Raw genomic sequence first — 23,962 nt, 5'->3', positions numbered from 1 at the left:
CCGCCCACGGTCCGCCCACGGTTCCATCGTTGTTTCTGGCAACATTGTATCCATTGTGTAACCATTTCTATTTGGGGCCTTCTGCTGCAGTGTTGCCGTGTTCGTAGTTTTCCAGAAAATCGAGCTACTTTGCAAACGATGTCGCGGCTGAAAATGTATTGGTTGCGGGTTTTTGGGTTATGTCAATGTTGCATCGCGGCCGCCAAGGCATACTGCTCTTAAAAATATATATTTCACTGTGACCTGCTCCTGACTGTCACGCAGTGAGAAAGGCTGTTGCTGGGTGAGTGAGTGAGTGAGTGAGTGAGTAGGTGTGTGTGTGTGTGTGTGTGTGTGTTGAGAGATCACTACAGTTATTGGCTGAGACAACTTTTTGGTTAGATATGTAGGCTACTTACATTGTCATTATGGAGAAACCTTTTTCCATAAAACATAATAATACTCTAGGACTGATGCACATCAATAAATAATGGTGACAAAGCACTGGAGAAATACTTTAAGCGCACTAGAGTGCGTTACATAAATCCGCTCGGAGGTATTTGAAACTGTATTCTAATTATAACTGTAAATAAAACGGTATCAAGCGAAGTGCTATAAGCATGCTCAGTTCTTTGGTCTCGGGGGCTGCCGGAGTGGACATTTAAAATGGAAGTTGTGGAAACTCCCTCGCATGATTATTTTTATGGGGAAAACTCCTCAATGAAACTGACAGATTAGTGGAATCTGTGTGGGTTGCTGGACAGGTAGGATGACTGACAGTGAAGGTGAACAGGTGGTCACGTGTCAGGTGACAGAGGAATGTATGAGACTGAGGCAGGAATTCCTTTAACCATAAAGTGGTATATTTACTGGTAGTCTGTGCTGCATCACAAAGGAAACAAATAACATGTATACAATCAAATTCATAATCAAAGATCAAATCATAGCAGTCATTATTAACAATTCACATTACACAATATGTTTCAAGCGTGCGCTCCAAGCCGCGCTCCGCGGTGATAACTATAAACAATAACTGAATGGCCCACTCTCCCGATCACCACAGATCATTCAGATGAAAGGTAAGAGTCGGTGGACTTACGTGGATTCATGGACGCACAGAACTTCTGGATCAGATGGATTTAGGGAAGAGAAAGCAGCGAGATCAGGCGATGGCAATTTCCTCCTTTTATGGAGTTGAGATCTGTAGGACATTTCCACCTGACCTAATTAATGCGCCCCTGGCCCAGCTGAGTAAATGGCAATTAATTAAAGGAGTATTCCACCAACTCCATGGGCCTTTTCTACAGAAACGGACACGAGGCTAAATGTATAGAATTAAAAATGTGCCTCTGTTGGCCATCAAGTAGCCTATTAATGTATATGCCATTGTAGGCTACCATTTCATACAATAAATATGTTGAAATTACGATATCACGGAAGTCACTGCAAATCAATGTGTGCCACTTGTGAAGCCTACCGGGAGCTGGCAAAACTATTTAATAAATCGCCTACAACTTCAGTTTATTGTTGTTGTAGACTTGTGTTATTATGAACACATTCGATTGACTGTAACATTAAACATATTAGGCTACAGGTAAAACCAATTTAAAAAAAGAAATACTGGCAGCTGTTGACAAGCATATTCAGTTCATATACATATGATTAATATTTAATTCAGTGATTGAAAGCATGACCTCATCCTCAGTAGCCTATTCCAGCAGGCTATTGGGGGGAAAAGCACTTATTGAGAAATGTCCTCGCTATTCATGTTGAATAAATTAGTCTGTTAATTTGAACTAAGCATGCTGCTAAATCGTTCAGTTTACATATTGGCTATGCTACTGTAAACTATCTGAAATGAGATGTAGACCTATCGGGTACTATAGGCTATCTGTCTTTATCTAAGCAAACTATGGCAAAATGTAATTAGAATCATAAACCCAGATTTGTGTCTGTAGTCTATGCCTATTGAAATGACAAGTCATTCTCACAAACGGGCCATTTATAACGACTTAGTCTTAATTTAGTCTTAACATCTGGAACATAATAACAGCCCAATTGCCAGAAAATAGCATAACATTAGTTTATAATAGCAATATGGGTATGGGCGAGGGGACGGTTTAAAATTATACTGTTACACTTGTCACATATTGACATTCCTTTATTATGTCATAGATTGAAATACCAGATTTTTTTCTTCTAACGTCATTACAAGTTACTATGATATTTCTTCCTAATTGTGTAGATAACATTATGGAAAAGGGGTTTATTGTATAGATATGGCAACTCCTCTTGCTGTGAATTTTTGTGTGTGCTAGTTTTCAGGCCTTTTTGGCGGGTTTTGAGTGGTCATTTACTAGAAATTCTCGCTTTACCTGGCAACCCTGGTCTGCTGATTTCTTGTCGCATTGTCGGATGACAGTTAACTGGGAAAACAAACATCCCGTTTTATAATCTTACCGTCCACGGTCCCTTTGACTTTTTCTGCTCTACAGACAGACAGGATGGATTTCGGATTTCGCTGCCCATTTATCCTTTGCCTAACCCTGGCGGTTTTGGCCTCGGTTCTGGCCGATTTGGATGACACTTTAATGGGGGCACCCGGCTCTTCTGTCCGTTTGTCGGAAAACGACCCAGGTTTGAAGAAGGCACTGAAGTTTGCAGAGGAGCGCTATAACATGGGGACCAATACGATGCACGTTCGTAGAGTTAGCAAGATCCTCTCTGCCAGTAAACAGGTAGACTACACCAGTGTTGTCAAAATGTTCTTTGTTTATATATATTTTTTATCTCATAATAATAGCCTAAAATCAAGTTACTGTCCATTGTGGTTGTAGGTCATAATACTGTATCGTGGGCTGTTTGAGGGTGCTCTCGAGCGGCTACTCTAGATGTTATTTACCATTCAGCCATCAGATTTGCCACCAATGCTCTTTATAGGACACATCATTCCTTTTTGATACTGTGGCAAAGCTAACTAAAAAGCAGCATTCCCCAAGAGAGGATGACTTGCACTTTAGCAGTGATAAATTCATGAACTTCTTTGAGGAAAAGATTATGATTATTAGAAAGCAAATTACGGACTCCTCTTTAAACCTGCGTATTCCTCCAAACCTCAGTTGTCCTGAGTCTGCACAACTCTGCCAGGACCTAGGATCAAGAGAGACGCTCAAGTGTTTTAGTACTATATCTCTTGACACAATGATGAAAATAATCATGGCCTCTAAACCTTCAAGCTGTATACTGGACCCTATTCCAACTAAACTACTGAAAGAGCTGCTTTCTGTGCTTGGCCCTCCTATGTTGAACATAATAAACGGCTCTCTATCCACTGGATGTGTACCAAACTCACTAAAAGTGGCAGTAATAAAGCCTCTCTTGAAAAAGCCAAACCTTGACCCAGAAAATATAAAAAACTATCGGCCTATATCGAATCTTCCATTCCTCTCAAAGATTTTAGAGAAGGCTGTTGCGCAGCAACTCATGTATACGAAATGCTTCAGTCTGGTTTTAGACCCCATCATAGCACTGAGACGGCACTTGTGAAGGTGGTAAATGACATTTTGATGGCATCGGACCGAGGCTCTGCATCTGTCCTCGTGCTCCTAGACCTTAGTGCTGCTTTTGATACCATCGATCACCACATTCTTTTGGAGAGATTGGAAACCCAAATTGGTCTACACGGACATGTTCTGGCCTGGTTTAGGTCTTATCTATCGGAAAGATATCAGTTTGTCTCTGTGAATGGTTTGTCCTCTGACAAATCAACTGTACATTTCGGTGTTCCTCAAGGTTCTGTTTTAGGACCACTATTGTTTTCACTATATATTTTACCTCTTGGGGATGTTATTCGAAAACATAATGTAAACTTTCACTGCTATGCGGATGACACACAGCTGTACATTTCAATGAAACATGGTGAAGCCCCAAAATTGCCCTCACTAGAAGCATGTGTTTCAGACATAAGGAAGTGGATGGCTGCAAACTTTCTACTATTAAACTCGGACAAAACAGAGATGCTTGTTCTAGGTCCCAAGAAACAAAGAGATCTTCTGTTGAATCTGACAATTAATCTTAATGGTTGTACAGTCGTCTCAAATGAAACTGTGAAGGACCTCGGCGTTACTCTGGACCCTGATCTCTCTTTTGAAGAACATATCAAGACCATTTCGAGGACCGCTTTTTTCCATCTACGTAACATTGCAAAAATCAGAAACTTTCTGTCCAAAAATGATGCAGAAAAATTAATCCATGCTTTTGTCACTTCTAGGTTAGACTACTGCAATGCTCTATTTTCCGGCTACCCGGATAAAGCACTAAATAAACTTCAGTTAGTGCTAAATACGGCTGCTAGAATCCTGACTAGAACCAAAAAATTTGATCATATTACTCCAGTGCTAGCCTCTCTACACTGGCTTCCTGTCAAAGCAAGGGCTGATTTCAAGGTTTTACTGCTAACCTACAAAGCATTACATGGGCTTGCTCCTACCTACCTCTCTGATTTGGTCCTGCCGTACATACCTACACGTACGCTACGGTCACAAGACGCAGGCCTCCTAATTGTCCCTAGAATTTCTAAGCAAACAGCTGGAGGCAGGGCTTTCTCCTATAGAGCTCCATTTTTATGGAACGGTCTGCCTACCCATGTCAGAGACGCAAACTCGGTCTCAACCTTTAAGTCTTTACTGAAGACTCATCTCTTCAGTGGGTCATATGATTGAGTGTAGTCTGGCCCAGGAGTGGGAAGGTGAACGGAAAGGCTCTGGAGCAACGAACCGCCCTTGCTGTCTCTGCCTGGCCGGTTCCCCTCTTTCCACTGGGATTCTCTGCCTCTAACCCTGTTACGGGGCTGAGTCACTGGCTTGCTGGGGCTCTCTCGTGCCGTCCCTGGGGGGGGGTGCGTCACCTGGGTGTGTTGATTCACTGTTGTGGTCGGCCTGTCTGGGTCCCCCCTTGGGTTGTACCGTGTCGGAGATCTTTGTGTGCTATACTCGGCCTTGTCTCAGGATGGTAAGTTGGTGGTTGAAGATTTCCCTCTAGTGGTGTGGGGGCTGTGCTTTGGCAAAGTGGGTGGGGTTATATCCTTCCTGTTTGGCCCTGTCCGGGGTGTCCTCGGATGGGGCCACAGTGTCTCCTGACCCCTCCTGTCTCAGCCTCCAGTATTTATGCTGCAGTAGTTTATGTGTCGGGGGCTAGGGTCAGTTTGTTTATCTGGAGTACTTCTCCTGTCCTATTCAGGTGTCCTGTGTGAATCTAAGTGTGCGTTCTCTAATTCTCTCCTTCTCTCTTTCTTTCTCTCTCTCGGAGGACCTGAGCCCTAGGACCATGCCCCAGGACTACCTGACATGATGACTCCTTGCTGTCCCCAGTCCACCTGGCCATGCTGCTGCTCCAGTTTCAACTGGCCTGGGCCCTAGGACCATGTCCCAGGACTACCTGACATGAGGACTCCTTGCTGTCCCCAGTCCACCTGGCCATGCTCCTGCTCCAGTTTCAACTGTTCTGCCTTACTATTATTCAACCATGCTGGTCATTTATGAACATTTGAACATCTTGGCCACGTTCTGTTATAATCTCCACCCGGCACAGCCAGAAGAGGACTGGCCACCCCACATATGCTCTCTCTAATTCTCTCTTTCTTTCTCTCTCTCTGAGGACCTGAGCCCTAGGACCGTGCCCCAGGACTACCTGACATGATGGCTCCTTGCTGTTCCCCAGTCCACCTGACTGTGCTGCTGCTCCAGTTTCAACTGTTCTGCCTTATTATTATTTGACCATGCTGGTCATTTATGAACATTTGAACATCTTGGTCATGTTCTGTTATAATCTCTACCCGGCACAGCCAGAAGAGGACTGGCCACCCCACATAGCCCGGTTCCTCTCTAGGTTTCTTCCTAGGTTTTGGCCTTTCTAGGGAGTTTTTCCTAGCCACCGTGCTTTTACACCTGCGTTGTTTGCTGTTTGGGGTTTTAGGCTGGGTTTCTGTACAGCACTTTGAGATATCAGCTGATGTACGAAGGGCTATATAAATAAATATGATTTGATTTGATCACTGCACTCTATACTACTCTGTAAACTGGTTATCTACCCGTCGCAAAATCCACTGGTTGATGCTTTTTTATAAAACCCTCTTAGGTCTCATTCCCCCTATCTGATATACCTACTGTAGCCCTCATCCTCCACATACAACAACCGTTCTCCCAGTCACTGCTCCCGAGTGGCACAGCAGTCCAAGGCACTGCATCTCATTGCAGTCGCTAACGTTATATAGCTGCAGCGAACTGAAAAGAGGAGCAACCCATGGATGCGTTGTGCTTTGGGGACCTTTTGTGTGTTTTTTTTTTACTTTTGTGACTTTTGTGTTGCTACCATGTTGTTGTCATGTTGTGTTGCCACCATGCTGTGTTTTCATGTGTTGCTGCCATGCTATGTTATTTGGCGCAGTGATCTAAGGTACTGAATCTCTGAATTTCTACTGTCTTTCTTTCACTACTGGAGCAGTTGTGTTCAGCTCTGCACGGGCCCTTCAGGACAAATCCGTCATATCAGATCTGACCCAGTTAATAACTTTTTTTTGTTGCCATGTAGCGGTGTAGCTTACTACTGGAACTACATACTACTTTTTTTTAGCTAAAATAAAATATTGGTGAAGTAGGCAAGAATCTCCTTCTCGGTGTCTGACCTGCCTAATTATTACCTGAAACATAGTTTTTGTGTTTAATAGGCTAAATTACACATTCTGTTAACATATGAACCCAAAGTCATCTGTCTTGCAATGTGTACCCTGACATTTCAGATTTACAAGTAGTTTGGATGTAGTAAACTACTTTTTCAGATTAACTTTAGTGAAGTCAACTATATGTTTCTTCATGATAGTGTAGATTAACTTCTTCCAGTGTGAAGTAATTGGTAGCTTGGTAAGCTATCTTTTTAGAATAGCTTCCCCAACACTGCCCTCAACAAACCCATTGTCTCAGCTAGACTAGCCAGTTAGTGCTCTGCTGAATAAGATACCTGTATTTTCCAGCATAATCAGCCCCTTTAGCTAGGCCTATAAATGCCATATTGGTCTTGAAAGTGACGTTAGAGCTAAATTGTAAGCTAGATGGCAAAACAAGAACCGCAGAGTTGATTTTGTTTATTTTTCATAGAGGCTGACCTTCACTGTGCATTGACTCTATGTGTTGTCTCTGTGTATTGACTCTGTGTGTTGTCTCTGCGTGTGTCTGTCTTGTAGCTGGTGAAGGGAATCCGATACAGCATCATGGTGGAGCTAAGTAACACCCAGTGTAAGAAGGCTGCCAGACTGATGACCTGTGACTTCTACCCAGAGGAACACAACCTGAAGGTGAGGTCTGTGTGTGTTTGTTTTTCTGTCTTGGGATGATAACAGTGTGGGTTGTTGGAGGGGGATAGTGTTACAGAGAAGGTACAGCGAAACTAATGTCAGTCCTCCTCATCAAATTAAAACCCAAAGTTTTACAATATTGAAAATTGGCAAAACCTAAACCACAAATGTAAATAAACTGTCAACACAAAAGTGGCCAGTATCAAGGCCATTGTGTGTATCTGGGTCTATGTTAGGTTATTATTCTATCTGTCTGTACTCCCTTCCCCTAGTCATGTGACCAGGACCTTGTGATAAATAACTTGTCATGAATTTTACACACTGTTATCCCCTGCTGCAGCTATGTGCTCAAGCAGTCAGCTACCCCTTATTTGTTCCGCCTGCTGTATTTGTTTTCATGACTTAGCAGAAACTTAATCAGAAATGTCTCCAAGGTCAAGGAAACAAAGTATTCATAGTGTTCACCCCTCTACTTAACTTCTGTATCGGTTCAGAAATAGACTGTTGTTGGATGTTTACATTAGGTCGCATACAAAGAATATGTATGTGCTTTACCATCACAGGCATTTCACAGACACAGGAAATCACAGGCATTTCTCTCTGAAATGCACACAAACATACACTACATTCTATTATCAAATCAAATCACATTTTATTGGTCACATACATGTGTTTAGCAGATGTTATTGCAGGTGTAAAATGCTTGTGCTTCTAGCTCCTACAGTAAGGTAATATCTATCAAGTAATATGTAACAATTTCACAACATATACCCAATACACACAAATCTAACTAAGGAATGGAATTAAGAATATATATAGTGGGGCAAAAAAGTATTTAGTCAGCCACCAACTGTGCAAGTTCTCCCACTTAAAAAGATGAGAGAGGCCTGTAATTTTCATCATAGGTACACTTCAACTATGACAGACAAAATGAGAGAAAAAAATCCAGAAAATCACATTGTAGGATTTTTAATGAATTTATCTGCAAATTATGGTGGAAAATAAGTATTGATCCCCTCCTGATGTTGAAGAGACTCTGTTGCACCTTATTCACCACACTGTCTGTGTGGGTGGTCCATTACACTGTTTATATACTAGTCATGAACACAGAAGCCCAATAAAATAAACCCAGATTATCTCACTAACCATGTTTTCTCCGCTGACATGTTCTCTGTCAGACGGAGGTGTGTGTGTTTGAGGTCTGGGACATTCCCTGGGAGAGCAAGTCCACCCTGCTCAAACAGAAATGCCAGCCAGCAGGTTTGTGTCAAAGAATTAACTTTGGGAACTAAATGTACCTTTGTGCTTTTATTTGTTTAGAATTGTTTCTATAAATACGGGTAGCTACATCTAATTGTTTTTCATAATGCTTGCGTTTCAGTTGATCCCAAACCAGTTGAGACCAACAAAGTAGAATTTCTGTCCCTCTCCACCAGCAAACCAGTTGAGGTAATAGAAAACGTCGTTTATTCTGTATGCGTATATTTAATTTACTTGTCAATAATTAACTTGTATTTTGTGACAGGAGACAGAGTATTTAGTGGAGCTTCTGGGTCAGTTCAAAGAGTTCATGGTCAGATATAATAGGACTTACAGCAGCAAAGAGGGTGAGAGATAAATGTCAATCCATCATTTTACACAACATCGTCCATCCACCTCCACAGATGATAAGGTAAAACATCTTACCATAACATTTTTGTCTGATCTCTGACCTTTGCTGCTACAGACACTGAGCGGCGGCTGCGTATCTTCCATGAGAACCTGAAGACCGCTGAGAAGCTCCAGTCTCTGGATCTGGGCACAGCCGAGTACGGGGTCACCAAGTTCAGCGACCTCACAGGTGTGTGTGTGTGTGCATGTGTGGGAATGCAGATTAATAAGCCCGATGCAGTTCCAGAACATCCACTGAGCGTGCCGAAGAGGTCACCGTCTGCTCTTCTGTGGAGCAACAGGACATACTATGTGTGTGTGTGATTCTGTGACCGTTTGAAACATGTTCCCTTGCAGAGTTAGTTAACCTGTTGAGTAATTCCACTTCTACATAGCTAATTCCAAAAGGCTACAGTACAACTCCTCAACTGTACACTGTGAAAAATCCTAATATTCTTCCTCTCCTCCCTCTACCCACTCCCTCTCACCATCCAGAGGAGGAGTTTAGGACTCTGTACCTGAACCCCCTGCTGAGCCAGCAGAAATGTCAGCGGTCCATGAAGCCTGCAGCCATGAGCCACGGCCCCGCCCCGCCTAGCTGGGACTGGAGAGAGCATGGAGCTGTCAGCCCTGTCAAGAACCAGGTAGGACAGGGTTTAGAGATGGTCTTACAGACTGGAGATGACTACATGTATGACTGTAAATGTGTATATATGATTGTACACTGCTCAACAAAATAAAGGGAACACTTAAACAACACAATGTAACTCCAAGTCAATCACACTTCTGTGAAATCAAACTGTCCACTTAGGAAGCAAAACTGATTGACAATAAATTCCACATGCTGTTGTGCAAATGGAATAGACAACAGGTGGAAATTATAGGCAATTAGCAAGACACCCCCAATAAAGGAGTGGTTCTGCAGGTGGTGACCACAGACCACTTCTCAGTTCCTATGCTTCCTGGCTTATGTTTTGGTCACTTTTGAATGCTGGCGGTGCCTTCACTCTAGTGGTAGCATGAGACTGAGTCTACAACCCACACAAGTGGCTCAGGTAAGTGCAGCTCATCCATGATGGCACATCAATGCGAGCTGTGGCAAGAATGTTTGCTGTGTCTGTCAGAGTAGTGTCCAGTGCATGGAGGCGCTACCAGGAAACAGGCCAGTACATCAGGAGACGTGGAGGAGGCCGTAGGAGGGCAACAACCCAGCAGCAGTACCGCTACCTCCACCTTTGTGCAAGGAGGAGCAGGAGGAGCACTGCAAAATTACCTCCAGCAGGCCACAAATGTGCGTGTGTCTGCTCAAACGGTCAGAAACAGACTCCGTGAGGGTGGCATGAGGGCCCGACGTCCACAGACAGAGTCTGGAGACGCCGTGGAGAACATTCTGCTTCCTGCAACATCCTCCAGCATGACCGGTTTGGCGGTGGGTCAGTCATGGTGTGGGGTGGCATTTCTTTGGGGGGCCGCACAGCCCTCCATGTGCTCGCCAGAGGTAGCCTGACTGCCATTAGGTAGCGAGATGAGATCCTCAGACCCCTTGTGAGACCATGTGCTGGTGCAGTTGGCCCTGGGTTCCTCCTAATGCAAGTCAATGCTAGACCTCATGTGGCTGGAATGTGTCAGCAGTTCCTGCAAGAGGAAGGCATTGATGCAATGGACTGGCCCGCCCGTTCCCCAGACCTGAATCCAATTGAGCACATCTGGGACATCATGTCTCGCTCCATCCACCAACACCACGTTGCACCACAGACTGTCCAGGAGTTGGCCCAGGCATTGTAGGGAGGTCACGTGGAGGCCACACACACTACTGAGCCTCATTTTGACTTGTTTTAAGGACATTATATCAAAGTTGGATCAGCCTGTAGTGTGGTTTTCCACTTTAATTTTGAGTGTGACTCCAAATCCAAACCTCCATGGGTTGATCCATTTGATTTCCATTGATCATTTTTGTGTGATTTTGTTGTCAGCACATTCAACTATGTAAAGAAAAAAAGTATTTAATAAGAATATTTCATTCATTCAGATCTAGGATTTTAGTGTTATTTTAGTGTTCCCCTTATTTTTTTGAGCAGTGTCTTTATGGATTTCTTTATCGGACAAATAACTTAAAAATACTTTATATAGCATTCAAAGTGTTCATGACTCTTCTTTGATGCTTCACTAAAACATAAGTTTAAGTAAGCAAAAGTCATACTGTAGATATGACACAATTAATGGAAAAGGTGGAGGTAGGTCATGCCTGTGTGTGTGTGTGTGGCTGATTATGTGACTTGTGTTTGTATTGCAGGGCATGTGTGGTTCTTGCTGGGCATTCTCAGTGACAGGAAACATTGAGGGCCAGTGGTTTGTGAAAACGGGTAAACTAGTGTCTCTCTCTGAGCAAGGTAAGCACAAGCATTGTAGGTATCATACACTTAGTGCCTTGCGAAAGTATTCGGCCCCCTTGAACTTTGCGACCTTTCAGGCTTCAAACAAAGATATAAAACTATATTTTTTTGTGAAGAATCAACAACACAATCACGAAGTGGAATGACATTTATTGAATATTTCAAACTTTTTTAACAAATCAAAAACTGAAAAATTGGGCGTGCAAAATTATTCAGCCCCCTTAAGTTAATACTTTGTAGCGACACCTTTTGCTGCGATTACAGCTGTAAGTCGCTTGGGGTATGTCTCTATCAGTTTTGCACATCGAAAGACTGAAGTTTTTTCCCATTCCTCCTTGCAAAACAGCTCGAGCTCAGTGAGGTTGGATGGAGAGCATTTGTGAACAGCAGTTTTCAGTTCTTTCCACAGATTCTCGATTGGATTCAGGTCTGGACTTTGACTTGGCCATTCTAACACCTGGATATGTTTATTTTTGAACCATTCCATTGTAGATTTTGCTTTATGTTTTGGATCATTGTCTTGTTGGAAGACAAATCTCCGTCCCAGTCTCAGGTCTTTTGCAGACTCCATCAGGTTTTCTTCCAGAATGGTCCTATATTTGGCTCCATCCATCTTCCCATCAATTTTAACCATCTTCCCTGTCCCTGCTGAAGAAAAGCAGGCCCAAACCATGATGCTGCCACCACCATGTTTGACAGTGGGGATGGTGTGTTCAGGGTGATGGGCTGTGTTGCTTTTATGCCAAACATAACATTTTGCATTGTTGCCAAAAAGTTCAATTTTGGTTTCATCTGACCAGAGCACCTTCTTCCACATGTTTGGTGTCTCCCAGGTGGCTTGTGGCAAACTTTAAACGACACTTTTTATGGATATCTTTAAGAAATGGCTTTCTTCTTGCCACTCTTCCATAAAGGCCAGATTTGTGCAATATACGACTGATTCTTGTCCTATGGACAGAGTCTCCCTCCTCAGCTGTAGATCTCTGCAGTTCATCCAGAGTGATCATGGGCCTCTTGGCTGCATCTCTGATCAGTCTTCTCCTTGTATGAGCTGAAAGTTTAGAGGGACTGCCAGGTCTTGGTAGATTTGCAGTGGTCTGATACTCCTTCCATTTCAATATTATCGCTTGCACAGTGCTCCTTGGGATGTTTAAAGCTTGGGAAATCTTTTTGTATCCAAATCCGGCTTTAAACTTCTTCACAACAGTATCTCGGACCTGCCTGGTGTGTTCCTTGTTCTTCATGATGCTCTCTGCGCTTTTAATGGACCTCTGAGACTATCACAGTGCAGGTGCATTTATACAGAGACTTGATTACACACAGGTGGATTGTATTTATCATCATTAGTCATTTAGGTCAACATTGGATCATTCAGAGATCCTCACTGAACTTCTGGAGAGAGTTTGCTGCACTGAAAGTAAAGGGGCTGAATAATTTTGCACGCCCAATTTTTCAGTTTTGATTTATTAAAAAAGTTTGAAATATCCAATAAATGTCATTCCACTTCATGATTGTGTCCCACTTGTTGTTGATTCTTCACAAAAAAATACAGTTTTAAATCTTTATGTTTGAAGCCTGAATTGTGGCAAAAGGTCGCAAAGTTCAAGGGGGCCAAATACTTTCGCAAGGCACTGTACCTGTACAACAGCACAGATTCCATTTTCTCCATAACAGTCTTGAATTGATTGGTTCAATGTCCTATCACCCACAGAGCTGGTGGACTGTGATACTGTGGACGAGGCCTGTGGGGGCGGGCTTCCATCAAATGCATATGAAGCCATCGAGAAGCTGGGTGGTCTGGAGACAGAGACTGACTACAGCTACACCGGCAAGAAGCAGAGCTGTGACTTCACCACCGACAAAGTCACTGCCTACATCAACAGCTCCGTGGAGCTGTCCAAGGACGAGAACGGTGAGTGGGAGGAGAGGTGAAAGAGAGAGAGAGCAGGGTAGACAGAGATAAAGACACGGATGATAGGTTGAAGGATTGGATGAAGATTGAACGATGCAGTACATATGGAGGAGGGTTGGCCATGTGTTAATCTTGGTTTCCTTCCCTTTTTATGTTTAGAAATTGCTGCCTGGCTGGCTGAGAATGGACCAGTATCTGTGGCTCTGAACGCCTTCGCAATGCAGGTAACCAGGGGTTGAATGGGTTCATGGAACAGAAGGGGATCCTGGAATGAAAGTGATCCATATTGTTCCAGAACAGAACCACTAATTTAAAAGCATGGGAGTGGTTAATAACGTTCTTATTTTGTGTTGAATTTTTACCCCTTTTTCTCCCCAATTTCGTGGTATCCAATTGTTGTCGTAGCTACTATCTTGTCTCATCGCTACAACTCCTGTACGGGCTCGGGAGAGACGAAGGTTGAAAGTCATGCGTCCTCCGCACTGCTTCTTAACACAGTGCGCATCCAAACCGGAAGCCAGCCGCACCAATGCGCCGGAGGAAACACCATGCACCTGGCCACCTTGGCTAGCGCACACTGCGCCCAGCCCACCACAGGAGTCGCTGGTGCGCGATGAGACAAGGACACCCCTACCGACCAAGCCCTCCCTAACCAGGGTGGCGCTAGGCCAATTGTGCGTCGCCCCACGGACCTCCCGGTCGCGGCCGGTTACGACAGAGCCTGGGCGCAGACCCAGGGACTCTGATGGCACAGCTGGCGCTGCAGTACAGCGCCCTTAACCACTGCGCCACCCGGGAGGCCCTAATAACGTTATTTTACATTCCAGGCATTTTTTTCTAGTCCCACAACAAAATGCAACAAAGCGCCTATGCAAAGCCCTCACTGTGTCACTCAGAAACGTATTCCAGTGTCTGCCTGCAGGCTGAAAATCTTCACCTGTGTGTGTTTAGGCTACCTGCCCCTTTCCTCTTTTTAAAGCATAGGCTACTGTACTGACATTACAGGCTTGATTCAGAAGATAAGGGAGGGAGAGAGATTTTTAATTAGCTAGAGAAGAATGGATTTCATTTTTTCAATGCTAGTTAAGGATTCTATAGGCCTAGTGATCACGTTGGACTTATTAACTACAAAAAGCTATTTTTAATTCTCTGCACATACAAGCTTGTTAGCTAGCTAAATCAAGTTTGTTTTCTAGCTAGCTCAAAAGACGTTCAAAGTTCCTACATAGAAGCCAGTTCTCCTAGGTATAATTCTGTGGACCTAATTCATTCAATGTATGTCATAACAGGATGCTCAGCGCTTCAAGCCTCCTCAAACCTATCTCGCTCTCTCTCTCCAACTGCAAAGTTTCAGTCGCATCTTGCGCCATAGGCTACACTTGTCTGTCCATCACACATGTAAACAACTAGCTTGCCTGCTCTTTCCACACTGATTGGTGAAATAATTTAATGAGTTAAATGTTTTTAAAAAAAGAGAAAAAAAGGAATAATATAAACCAGTACTTTTTTAGGGTTTGAACCGGTTCAGAACTTTATTTTGCTGGTCGTAACAGTGGAACGAAACAAAAACAGTGGTTCTGTCCACAATGAAACAATTGAAAAATAATTTTGGTTCCAACCCCTGCAGGTAACACCACTGCCATATCTTTCTTTTTGTGATATCCAATTAGGATCTTATCTCATTGCTGCAACTCCCCAACAGGTTCAAGAGAGGCGAAGGTCAAGTCATGCGTCTTCCAAAACATGACCCGCCTAACCACACTTCTTTACACCCGCCCGCTTAACCCGGAAGCCAGCTGCACCAATGTGTTGCAGGAAACACAGTTCAACTGACGACCGAAGTGAGCCTGCAGGAAGTAGTTGCTAGAGCGCAATGAGCTAAGTAAAGCCCCCCTGGCCAAACCCTCCCCTAACCCGGTCGATGCTGAGCCAATTGTGTGCCAGCCTAAGGGACTCCTGGTCATGGCCATTTGTGACACAGCCTGGGATCGAACCCAGGTCTGTAGTGATGCCTCAAGTACAGCGACCGAATGCATCACTAAAACACAACTGAACAATGAAGTGACTAGTATCTATCTTTCTAATCCCACCTGCTTTTCTCTCGTTGTTTGTCCTCAGTTTTACAGGAAGGGCGTGTCCCACCCTCTGAAGATCTTCTGCAACCCCTGGATGATTGACCATGCAGTGCTGCTCGTGGGCTACGGAGAACGTGAGACTGACTCTTAACTACTCATTTACCTTACATTAACCTAGCGTAATAACAACACTGTGAGTGTGTGTCTGGTTGTTTCTGTCTACAGGTCAAGGCAAACCTTTCTGGGCCATAAAAAACAGCTGGGGCGAGGACTATGGAGAACAGGTAACAGAAAGCTGTCACACTGAACCTCTATGACAAGGCATTATGCGTGCATTTGTAAACAGTGTATTTGTTTACAATGCATGCATAATACCTAGTCATGCCTGAACTCTTGGAACATTTGACATGTGTATTAATTGCCTGACATGTCCTGTTGTGTGTTCCTTCCCTCCAGGGTTACTACTACCTGTACAGAGGATCCAGGCTCTGTGGAATCAACGAGATGTGCTCATCTGCTATTGTGAACTAGGCGATATGACACACACAAACACGCGCGCAAACACACACGTGATCTGAATAATATTTTATTTCAATCTTCACCTGGGATTTTAAAAAACAAATCCTACACCCCCCCAAACATATACACACACACTACCTACAAACTGACAGAACTACAACGTTACTCATCCCCTACCCCCCTAATTGTGTAGTCAGAACACTGCACAATGCACTGGAAGACCTGCTGACAGCTTACTTAAATAGGGGAAGCAGCATTTATTCATACCCCATTCTTCTCTTTCAAAACAAACCAGCTCCGATGAAGCTATAGTTCTAAGGTAACACTGATCTTTTGTTGTGATTTTCCTACTAGCCTTTAAGGATATTTTAATTGAATTGCTGTGTTTTAGGCAGAGGTCATTTCGGTCATCTCTTTACAATAACAGTCTAAATGATAAAGGGGATGTCATATATTTAGACTTCAGTCATGCTGTTTAGTGTCCGTTATGTTCCCCTGCATCTGACTACTCTCTGTGCGGATGCTCTAGTGTAGAATTAATGCTTGTGCATTTTTGCTAGACTTTTTGTCTGTTGTAACATGTTCTGTGCAATACCACATAACGTCAATCTCTCCCCTCAGTTTAAAACTTCACTGTGCAAGTACTTATAATGAATGGGTTTGCATGTTTTTTTATTTTATTTTAAAAGGATCATACATTGACTGATTTGTAGCCTATTAACTGTTAAATATTGTAGTGATGTGTAACTAGACAAACTAAGGTTTAATAATAAAAAATATTTGATCCATTAATAAAAAAAAAGATCATATCCATTATTCATTGTGGAATGTAATTTCTGAAGTCAATATCCACCATATGTTGGTTGATTAATTGGAGAAACTATATAGTCACAAAAGCATGCGGTTCTTGAATACAGCCAAGCCCCGTAAGTGAAAACGACTAAAACTCCCAGAATGCAACTGGAGTAGAATCCCTACGTCAGCAGTGCCTAAAAGGAAAGGAAGCACATGCGTTTACTGGCTGTTGGAAACTAATATTTGATATAACAGGTATTTTTCCTAGTTCACATGCCATCTGACAATCCAGAATCTTTGACCTACAGTAAAGATACACATTTTTTGCAGTTCAGATTTACAAGGTATGTAGCAAGTGGCTAATTTTAAGTGTATGTGCGTGTTAACTCTAGTGAAAAGTGCCCGTTAGCTAGCTAGCTACCAATACTTATAATTACTACGTTAATAATATATTGTCTAATCTTCTATAATTTCACAATTTAACAGCAAGCACAATTCTGACAATTAGTAATTTGTGTTTGTACGATACCGGCATTTCTGCTTGACCTAGCTCACGTTAGCTAGCTAACGTGGGACAGCTTGCCACTTACTTTGCCCAAACAAAACATACATTTGATGGAAACGTTAGCTAGCTAGCTGTCACACTAACTTCGTTAAGGGTTAACCTTTTGAAATGCTACGCTGTTGTCAGTGGGGATTTTAACATGTAAATCTTTGTGGGGCAAAAAAAATGGGATGCATGCCAGCAAAACCACAACACTAAACCATACATGAATTACACTATGCCACTGCTACACCTGGCTATCAGCGGAAACCTCATTTAGTACCCTTCGGATGATTTTTTTTGTTTTTTTGTTTCTTTAACATATTTGGTTTCTACTGACAATTGAGATGTACAAACTAGGGAATAAGGAGACGACAAGCAGATAAGAGGCAATCATAGCCAGTATGGGGCAGCAGGTAGCCTAGTGGTTAAAGCGTTGAGCCAGTAACTGAAAGGTTGCTAGTTCAAACCCCCGAGCTTGACAAGGTACAAATCTGTCGTTCTGCCCCTGAACAGGCAGTTAACCCACTGTTCCTAGGCCGTCATTGAAAATAAGGATTTGTTCTTAATTGACTTGCCAAGGTAAATAAAAATGTCACAATAGACAGTCTGCTTAAACTAGTAACACACAAACAATTGTACATTTTCATTTCTTTATTGAACACACCGTGTAAACATTCAGTGGAGGGTGGAAAAAGTATGGGAACCCTTGGATTTAATAATTGGTTGACCCTCCTTTGGCAGCAATAACACCAACCAAATATTTTTTGTAGTTGTGGATCAGACCTGCAGAACGGTCAGAAGGAATTTTGGACCATTCCTCTTTACAAAACTGTTTCAGTTCAGCAATATATTCTTGGGATGTCTGGTGTGAACTGCTCTCTTGAGGTCATGCCACAGCATCTCAATTGGGTTGAGATCAGAACTCTGACTGGGCCACTCCAGAGGGTGTATTTTCTTCTCTTGAAGTCATTCTGTTGTGCTCCATCCACCATACTTTACAGTTGGGATGAGGTTTTGATGTTGGTGTGCTGCACCTTTTTTTTCTCCACACGGTGTTGTGTTCCTTCCAAACAACTTATCTGTAGTTTCATCTTTCCACAATATTTTTCCAGTAGTGCTGTGGAACATCCAGGTGCACTTTTGCAAACTTTAGAGGTGCAGCAATGCAGTGGCTTCTTCTGTGGTGTCCTCCCATGAACAACATTCTTATTTAGTGTTTTATGTATCGTAGACTCGTCAACAGAGATGTTAGCATGTTCCAGAGGTTTCTGTAAGTCTTTAGCTGCCACACTAGGATTCTTCTTAACCTCATTGAGCATTCTGCACTGTGCTCTCTCTAGGGAGAGACTACACTCTGAATGTTTAAATTATGTATTCAATATGGACAAGAAAATACAATTTGTGTTATTAGTTTAAGCACACGGTCTATTGTTGTAAATTAGATGAAGATCCGGTCAAATTTGATGACCAATTTATGCAGAAATCCAGGTAATTCCAAAAGGTTCACATACTTTTTCTTGCCACTGTACATTTTTTTAATACATTGTTTGCAAACTGATATGTGACATGTATTAATGCCAAATAACATGCAAAACAGGCAAGCCCCCTCCACAATTTTTATTTTTTCTTAAAATATGGGGGTCAAAACAGGTGGGGTTGCCACTGCTCTGAACGATGGGTCACCACTGCCTGTTATGCATTAAGCAGCCTGTGCTTCTCATTAGACGTTTGCTATCTGTAACTTATTCCGTCCCCCTGACATTCATAAAGAACAGTTGACTAACAACAGTGGTGATGAAAACGGATCTTTCCACAGCTGGCAAACTTCAACGATGTCACAGGCTACTAAACGCAAGCACGTTGTCAAGGAGCAGACACTCGACGACTACGTCACACCTACAGAGAACCAACAGATTGTGCGGGTTAGTATCTGTGCTGTCAGACATGACAGATGTTTTACTGAACACACACAACAAAGACTAGCCTAGATGTCTGCCATCCTGATTCGGACTCATTCAGCGACTACCAAACAGATAGGGTCAGTGGATGAAGCAAGAGGATGGGAACTTTTAAGTCTTTCTTCATGTAAGCTGACTGACACACACCTCTGCTGCACCTGTAGTTAATTACCTGTTTTTGCATGCACATTCTATCAGTTTCTTTGTCATACTAATCCCCTCTCTCTGTACCTGTCTCCATGCAGGTTCTTGGTAGTCGTGGCAACAACCTGCACGAGGCTGTCACGGCCCAGGGGGAGAACTTCCTGATCAGCATGCCCCCAAAATTCCGCAAGAACCTCTGGATTAAGAGAGGTAACATGTTCCCTTATACTAGAGTGCATCCCAAATGGCACCATAACGCTGTTTTGTTTTTAAATATCTTATTTTAAAATATATAGGCCCATTATCTTTTCAATATACTTTGTGGTTTTAAATGTTTAAAGTCAAATAGAATTGTGAGTTATAGATCACATTGAAACCAGGTCTCAGAACAGATCTACTGCTTCGATGTGCCCTATTTCTGTGTTTCCCGCTATTAAAGGTGCAATATGCATAAATCGCTCAGCCACATCCTGGCTAAAATTCTGAGATTTTGCCTAATTTCAGTTTGTGACAAAATGAGCACTAAGTGTAGATAATCATTGTACCATCTAAACCGCTGTGAAATATCTTTCCAATAACCCAAAATATTAGATTTTCAGCTGTTTGAACCTGGTGTACAAAACCTAAAGTAAAAGATGCAAAAACTAAACAACAGTTTAAGTGACTGCTTTTTTTGCATCTTTTACATTCGGTTTTGTTCAACAGCTTCAAACAAGCTGAGAATACAATATTTTTTCTTATGGAAAATATATTTTTACAGCAGTTTTAGATGGTACAATGATTCTTCACACAATGGCTGCTTGTTTGTAGCATAAACTGAAGAGGTGAACTTGTAAAAAAAAATGTATAACTAGAAAATGGTGGAGCGACTTCTGAATATTGCACCTTTAAGTTTACACTGAGAATGTTTTTTTTTGGTACCGTTTGGACCATAGACATTAAAACCAGTAGATGGTGATCGCGCTGATGTCATTCATGTATTCCTATCGAAAACTTCTAATGAAACTGGAAGTATTTGAATCACGCCATATTAAGAATCTTGGTGAAAATGGCCGTAACTATGGTCGATGAAGTCATTTTCATTCTTCCTGAGCGCATCAACCCAACGCTGCTATTGACTTCGGCATCTATAACAGATACCACATGAATTCCGTGTGCATGAGGATGCGAGCCTCCTCGTAGCCTGCCAGTCCGTGATTAGTCTGTCCGCATGTGGTCCTATGTGATAAATGTAGTTGTCAGAATGGATCACTATTTAATTAAATACATCGATTTGTAGTGAACTTGAAAATAATTTGCTGTGGCGATAGAACTGATACACATTTTAGAGCTGTAAACGGCTGTAATTTACATTGGTTTTCTAGGACAGGCCAGGGATTTTGGCACTGCTAGTTCGTTACGCAGTAGCCGACCAGCAGAGATTGACTTTAAGCCCCAGACCAGATACTGGGGGGCTTTGTTTGGACATAGGCAGCCCGGAGTACCAGTGGCAGTCAAACACTAAAGCCGGCTGATTGTCCTGAATTTGAGTGGCAAGTTTGCATATGTTTTCTGTATACCTGTATGTCAGTGTGCTTTCTTTTGTGGTTCAACCGCCTCAATGTCATAATGACAGAAAACTCTGGATTAGTTTCTACTGAACACAATGAAGGTCTTTGTGTTCCTCTCAGTATTGGTTTGTTATTGTAAACATGGCATTGCTCTCCCCCCTCCCAGGTGACTATGTGATTGTAGACCCTATAGAGGAGGGAGAGAAGGTGAGGGGAGAGATCAGCTTCATACTCTACAGAGACCACATTCAGCACCTGCAGAAACTCACACTCTGGTGAGTGCACCTTGGACCCATAGTCCAGTATAACCAGTTCAAGTCGAAAGTTTACATACACTTAGGTCGGAGTCATTAACTCTTTTTTTTTCTTTTTCCAACCACTCCACAAATTTCTTGTTAACAAACTATAGTTTTGGCAAGTAAGTTAGGACATCTACTTCGTGCATATCACAAGTCATTTTTCCAACAATTGTTTAGACTGATTATTTCACTTATAATTCACTATCACAATTCCAGTGGGTCAGAAGTTTACATACACTAAGTTGACTGCCTTTAAACAGTTTGGAGAATAACAGAAAAATTATGTCATGGCTTTAGCCTATCAGAAGCTTCTAATTGACATCATTTGAGTAAATTGGAGGTGTATCTGTGGATGTATTTCAGGCCTACCTTCAAATTCAGTGCCTCTTTGCTTGACATCAAAATAAATCAGACGTCTTCAGAAAAATTATTGTAGACCTACACAAGTCTGGTTCATCCTTGGGAGCAATTTCCAAACTCCAGAATGTACCACGTTCATCTGTACAAACAATAGTACGCAAGTATAAACACCATGGGACCACGCAGCCATCATACCGCTCAGGATGGAGATGTGTTCTGTGTTCTGTCTTCTAGAGATGAATGTACTTTGGTGCAAAAAGTGCAAATCAATCCCATAACAACAGCAAAGGACCTTGTGAAGATGCTGGAGGAAATGGGTACAAAAGTATCTATATCCACAGTAAAACGAGTCCTATATCGACATAACCTGAAAGGCCGCTCAGCAAGGAAGAAGCCACTTCTCCAAAACCGCCATTAAAAAAAGCCAGACTATGGTTTGCAACTGCACATGGGGACGAAGATTGTACTTTTTGGAGAAATGTCCTTTAGTCTGATGAAACTAAATTAGAACCGTTTGGCCATAATGACCATTGTTATGTTTGGAGGAAAAAGGGGCAGGCTTGCAAGCTGAAGAACACCATCCCACCCCAACCATGCAGCATCAGGTTGTGGGGGTGCTTTGCTGCAGGAGGGTGGCATCATGAGGGAGGAAAATATATATATATATATATATATATATATATATATATATATATATATATATATATTGAAGCAACATCTCAAAACATCAGGAAGTTAAAGCTTGGTCACAAATGGGTCTTACAAGTGGACAATGACCCCGAGCATACTTCCAAAGTTGTGGCAAAATGGTTTCAGGACAACAAAGTCAAGGTATTGGAGTGGCCATCACAAAGCCCTGACCTCAATCCTATACAACATTTGTGAGCAGAACTGAAAAAGCATGTGCGAGCAAGGAGGCTCACAAACCTGACTCAGTTACACCAGCTCTGTCAGGAGGAATGGGCCAAAATTCATCCAACTTATTGTGGGAAGCTTGTGTCAAATTAAACATTTAAAAGGCAATGCTACCAAACACTCAATTCATATATGTAAACTTCTGGCCCACTTGGAATGTGATGAGAAATAAATAAAAGCTGAAATCATTCTCTGCTATTTTTCTGACATTTCACATTCTTAAAATAGTGATGATCCTAACTGACCTTACAGGGAACTTTTACTAGGATTAAATGTCAGGAATAGTGAAAAACTGAGTTTAAATGTATTTGGCTAAGGTGTATGTAAAATTTCGACTTCAACTGTACATCCACGTATAGAAATAACATGCAGAAACGCATGTAGCCAGTAAACCCCATTTTAGTCAGCACTTCTATTACCTTGCCATAGTAACTACAAGGCCACCACCACCACATCTGACAAACATTGTTTTCCCCTGCTCTTGTGAAAATGTGAAGAAATTATTTCAAATGATCTTAATCCCAACAGGATGTTTTTTCTGACACACACAGACTCATGTCACCTGTGAATGAGAAGACAATTAAACAAAGGTTCAATTATAACTGAATCAAGTGAGTTCTGCTGGCACTATTTTTCATTTTTTTTGTGTGTCTTCTGTTAGGCCTGAGGCCTTCACAGACGAGCCCCCATCGGAAGAGAGGACAGATGCACCACAGCCCAGGGAGGGGAGAAGGGAGAAGGTAGAGGATTGTGGGAGTGATCACAGTACTGACTCAGAGGATGACGAGAGCGATCTCTTCGTCAACACCAACCGCTGTAACGTCCACTACAGTGAGAGTGAAGAAGACAGTGAGGATGAGAAGGATGAAGGGGAGGATAAAGTGGAGAGCAGCTTTTAGTGGGGAAATCTTTACAAGAGACGGTACACTGCTGTGGACAATGTTTACACACATGTCGCCCTCAGAATACACTGCTGCTGAAGAATGAGTTGTCGATTATACTCTCCAGTCCCACCCCATGAATCCAATCAAACAGCAGGATTTTCTATTTCACCATTTATTTGGTGGTTGAACTTAGCATCCCATGGACATAATAGGTTAGGTATATCATACTTATACCACTTGTCCTAGAGAGGAACATTAGCATGCTTTGCTAAACTGCTAAAAGAGGTTAATTGTGGAATTATTGAACTGGTCCATGACATTCCTGACTGAAGAGGTTGTCATAATTTATGTACATAATGATTGTGTAATAAAATCTTTATTGTGGTCTTTCATCAGAATTTAAAAAAAGTTTAATTAAACATTTGTCTGTCTGAGTCAATTATATAATCACGGATTAAAGTTTGGTTTAATGTTCAGAAAAACATTAAAGTGCACAACATTAAAGTGTCAGAGGGTTATTTGCACATTTATTTACTCATTAACCTGTTTCTAATACCCAAACCTCAGATAAATTGGCAATTATGCACTGGCAGTGGTTAAATCAGTAAAATGGATTTATCTAAAAATGTTTGTT

The 23,962-nt window shown here is 42.2% G+C and overlaps 2 protein-coding genes across 5 annotated transcripts; both read left to right on the top strand.

Moving 5' to 3' along the window:
- The first annotated feature begins 85 nt into the window (after positions 1-85).
- Positions 86-16,692, top strand: LOC123993592 (cathepsin F-like). 2 transcript variants are annotated; one of them, XM_046295922.1, is made up of 13 exons: positions 86-283; positions 7,217-7,327; positions 8,506-8,587; positions 8,709-8,776; positions 8,853-8,934; positions 9,054-9,167; positions 9,473-9,621; positions 11,271-11,367; positions 13,082-13,282; positions 13,442-13,506; positions 15,401-15,491; positions 15,583-15,641; positions 15,814-16,692. In XM_046295922.1, the coding sequence occupies exons 2-13, from the start codon at positions 7,244-7,246 to the stop codon at positions 15,886-15,888; spliced, it is 1,167 nt and encodes a 388-aa protein (XP_046151878.1). In that variant the 5' UTR covers positions 86-283; positions 7,217-7,243; the 3' UTR covers positions 15,889-16,692. The 2 variants fall into 2 exon arrangements, with proteins under 2 accessions (XP_046151878.1, XP_046151877.1); XM_046295921.1 differs by lacking the exon at positions 86-283 and adding an exon at positions 2,369-2,717.
- Positions 16,693-16,800: 108 nt separating this feature from the next.
- eif1ad (eukaryotic translation initiation factor 1A domain containing) lies at positions 16,801-23,835 on the top strand. Of its 3 annotated transcripts, none has more exons than XM_046295927.1 (6): positions 16,801-16,926; positions 19,035-19,140; positions 19,422-19,530; positions 21,037-21,145; positions 21,247-21,288; positions 23,106-23,835. In XM_046295927.1, the coding sequence occupies exons 2-6, from the start codon at positions 19,051-19,053 to the stop codon at positions 23,341-23,343; spliced, it is 588 nt and encodes a 195-aa protein (XP_046151883.1). In that variant the 5' UTR covers positions 16,801-16,926; positions 19,035-19,050; the 3' UTR covers positions 23,344-23,835. The 3 variants fall into 3 exon arrangements, with proteins under 3 accessions (XP_046151883.1, XP_046151881.1, XP_046151882.1); XM_046295925.1 differs by having other exon boundaries at positions 16,829-17,015; XM_046295926.1 differs by lacking the exon at positions 21,247-21,288 and having other exon boundaries at positions 16,835-17,015.
- The last annotated feature ends 127 nt before the right edge of the window (positions 23,836-23,962 follow it).

This window comes from Oncorhynchus gorbuscha, linkage group LG13 (genome assembly GCF_021184085.1).
Source record: "Oncorhynchus gorbuscha isolate QuinsamMale2020 ecotype Even-year linkage group LG13, OgorEven_v1.0, whole genome shotgun sequence".
In the NCBI taxonomy this organism is placed as follows: Eukaryota; Metazoa; Chordata; class Actinopteri; order Salmoniformes; family Salmonidae; genus Oncorhynchus; species Oncorhynchus gorbuscha.
This window is presented reverse-complemented; position numbering and strand designations above follow the sequence as displayed.

Coding starts and splice junctions, on each gene's coding strand:
- LOC123993592 (XM_046295921.1), top strand. CDS start 2,484: ATGGATTTCGGATTTCGCTGCCCATTTATCCTTTGCCTAACCCTGGCG. Junction 8,588..8,708: donor ACAGAAATGCCAGCCAGCAG/GTTTGTGTCAAA, acceptor CTTGCGTTTCAG/TTGATCCCAAACCAGTTGAG. Junction 8,935..9,053: donor GACTTACAGCAGCAAAGAGG/GTGAGAGATAAA, acceptor TTGCTGCTACAG/ACACTGAGCGGCGGCTGCGT.
- eif1ad (XM_046295925.1), top strand. CDS start 16,945: ATGCCATCTGACAATCCAGAATCTTTGACCTACAGTAAAGATACACAT. Junction 19,531..21,036: donor GAACCTCTGGATTAAGAGAG/GTAACATGTTCC, acceptor CCCCCCTCCCAG/GTGACTATGTGATTGTAGAC. Junction 21,289..23,105: donor ACAAACTATAGTTTTGGCAA/GTAAGTTAGGAC, acceptor GTCTTCTGTTAG/GCCTGAGGCCTTCACAGACG.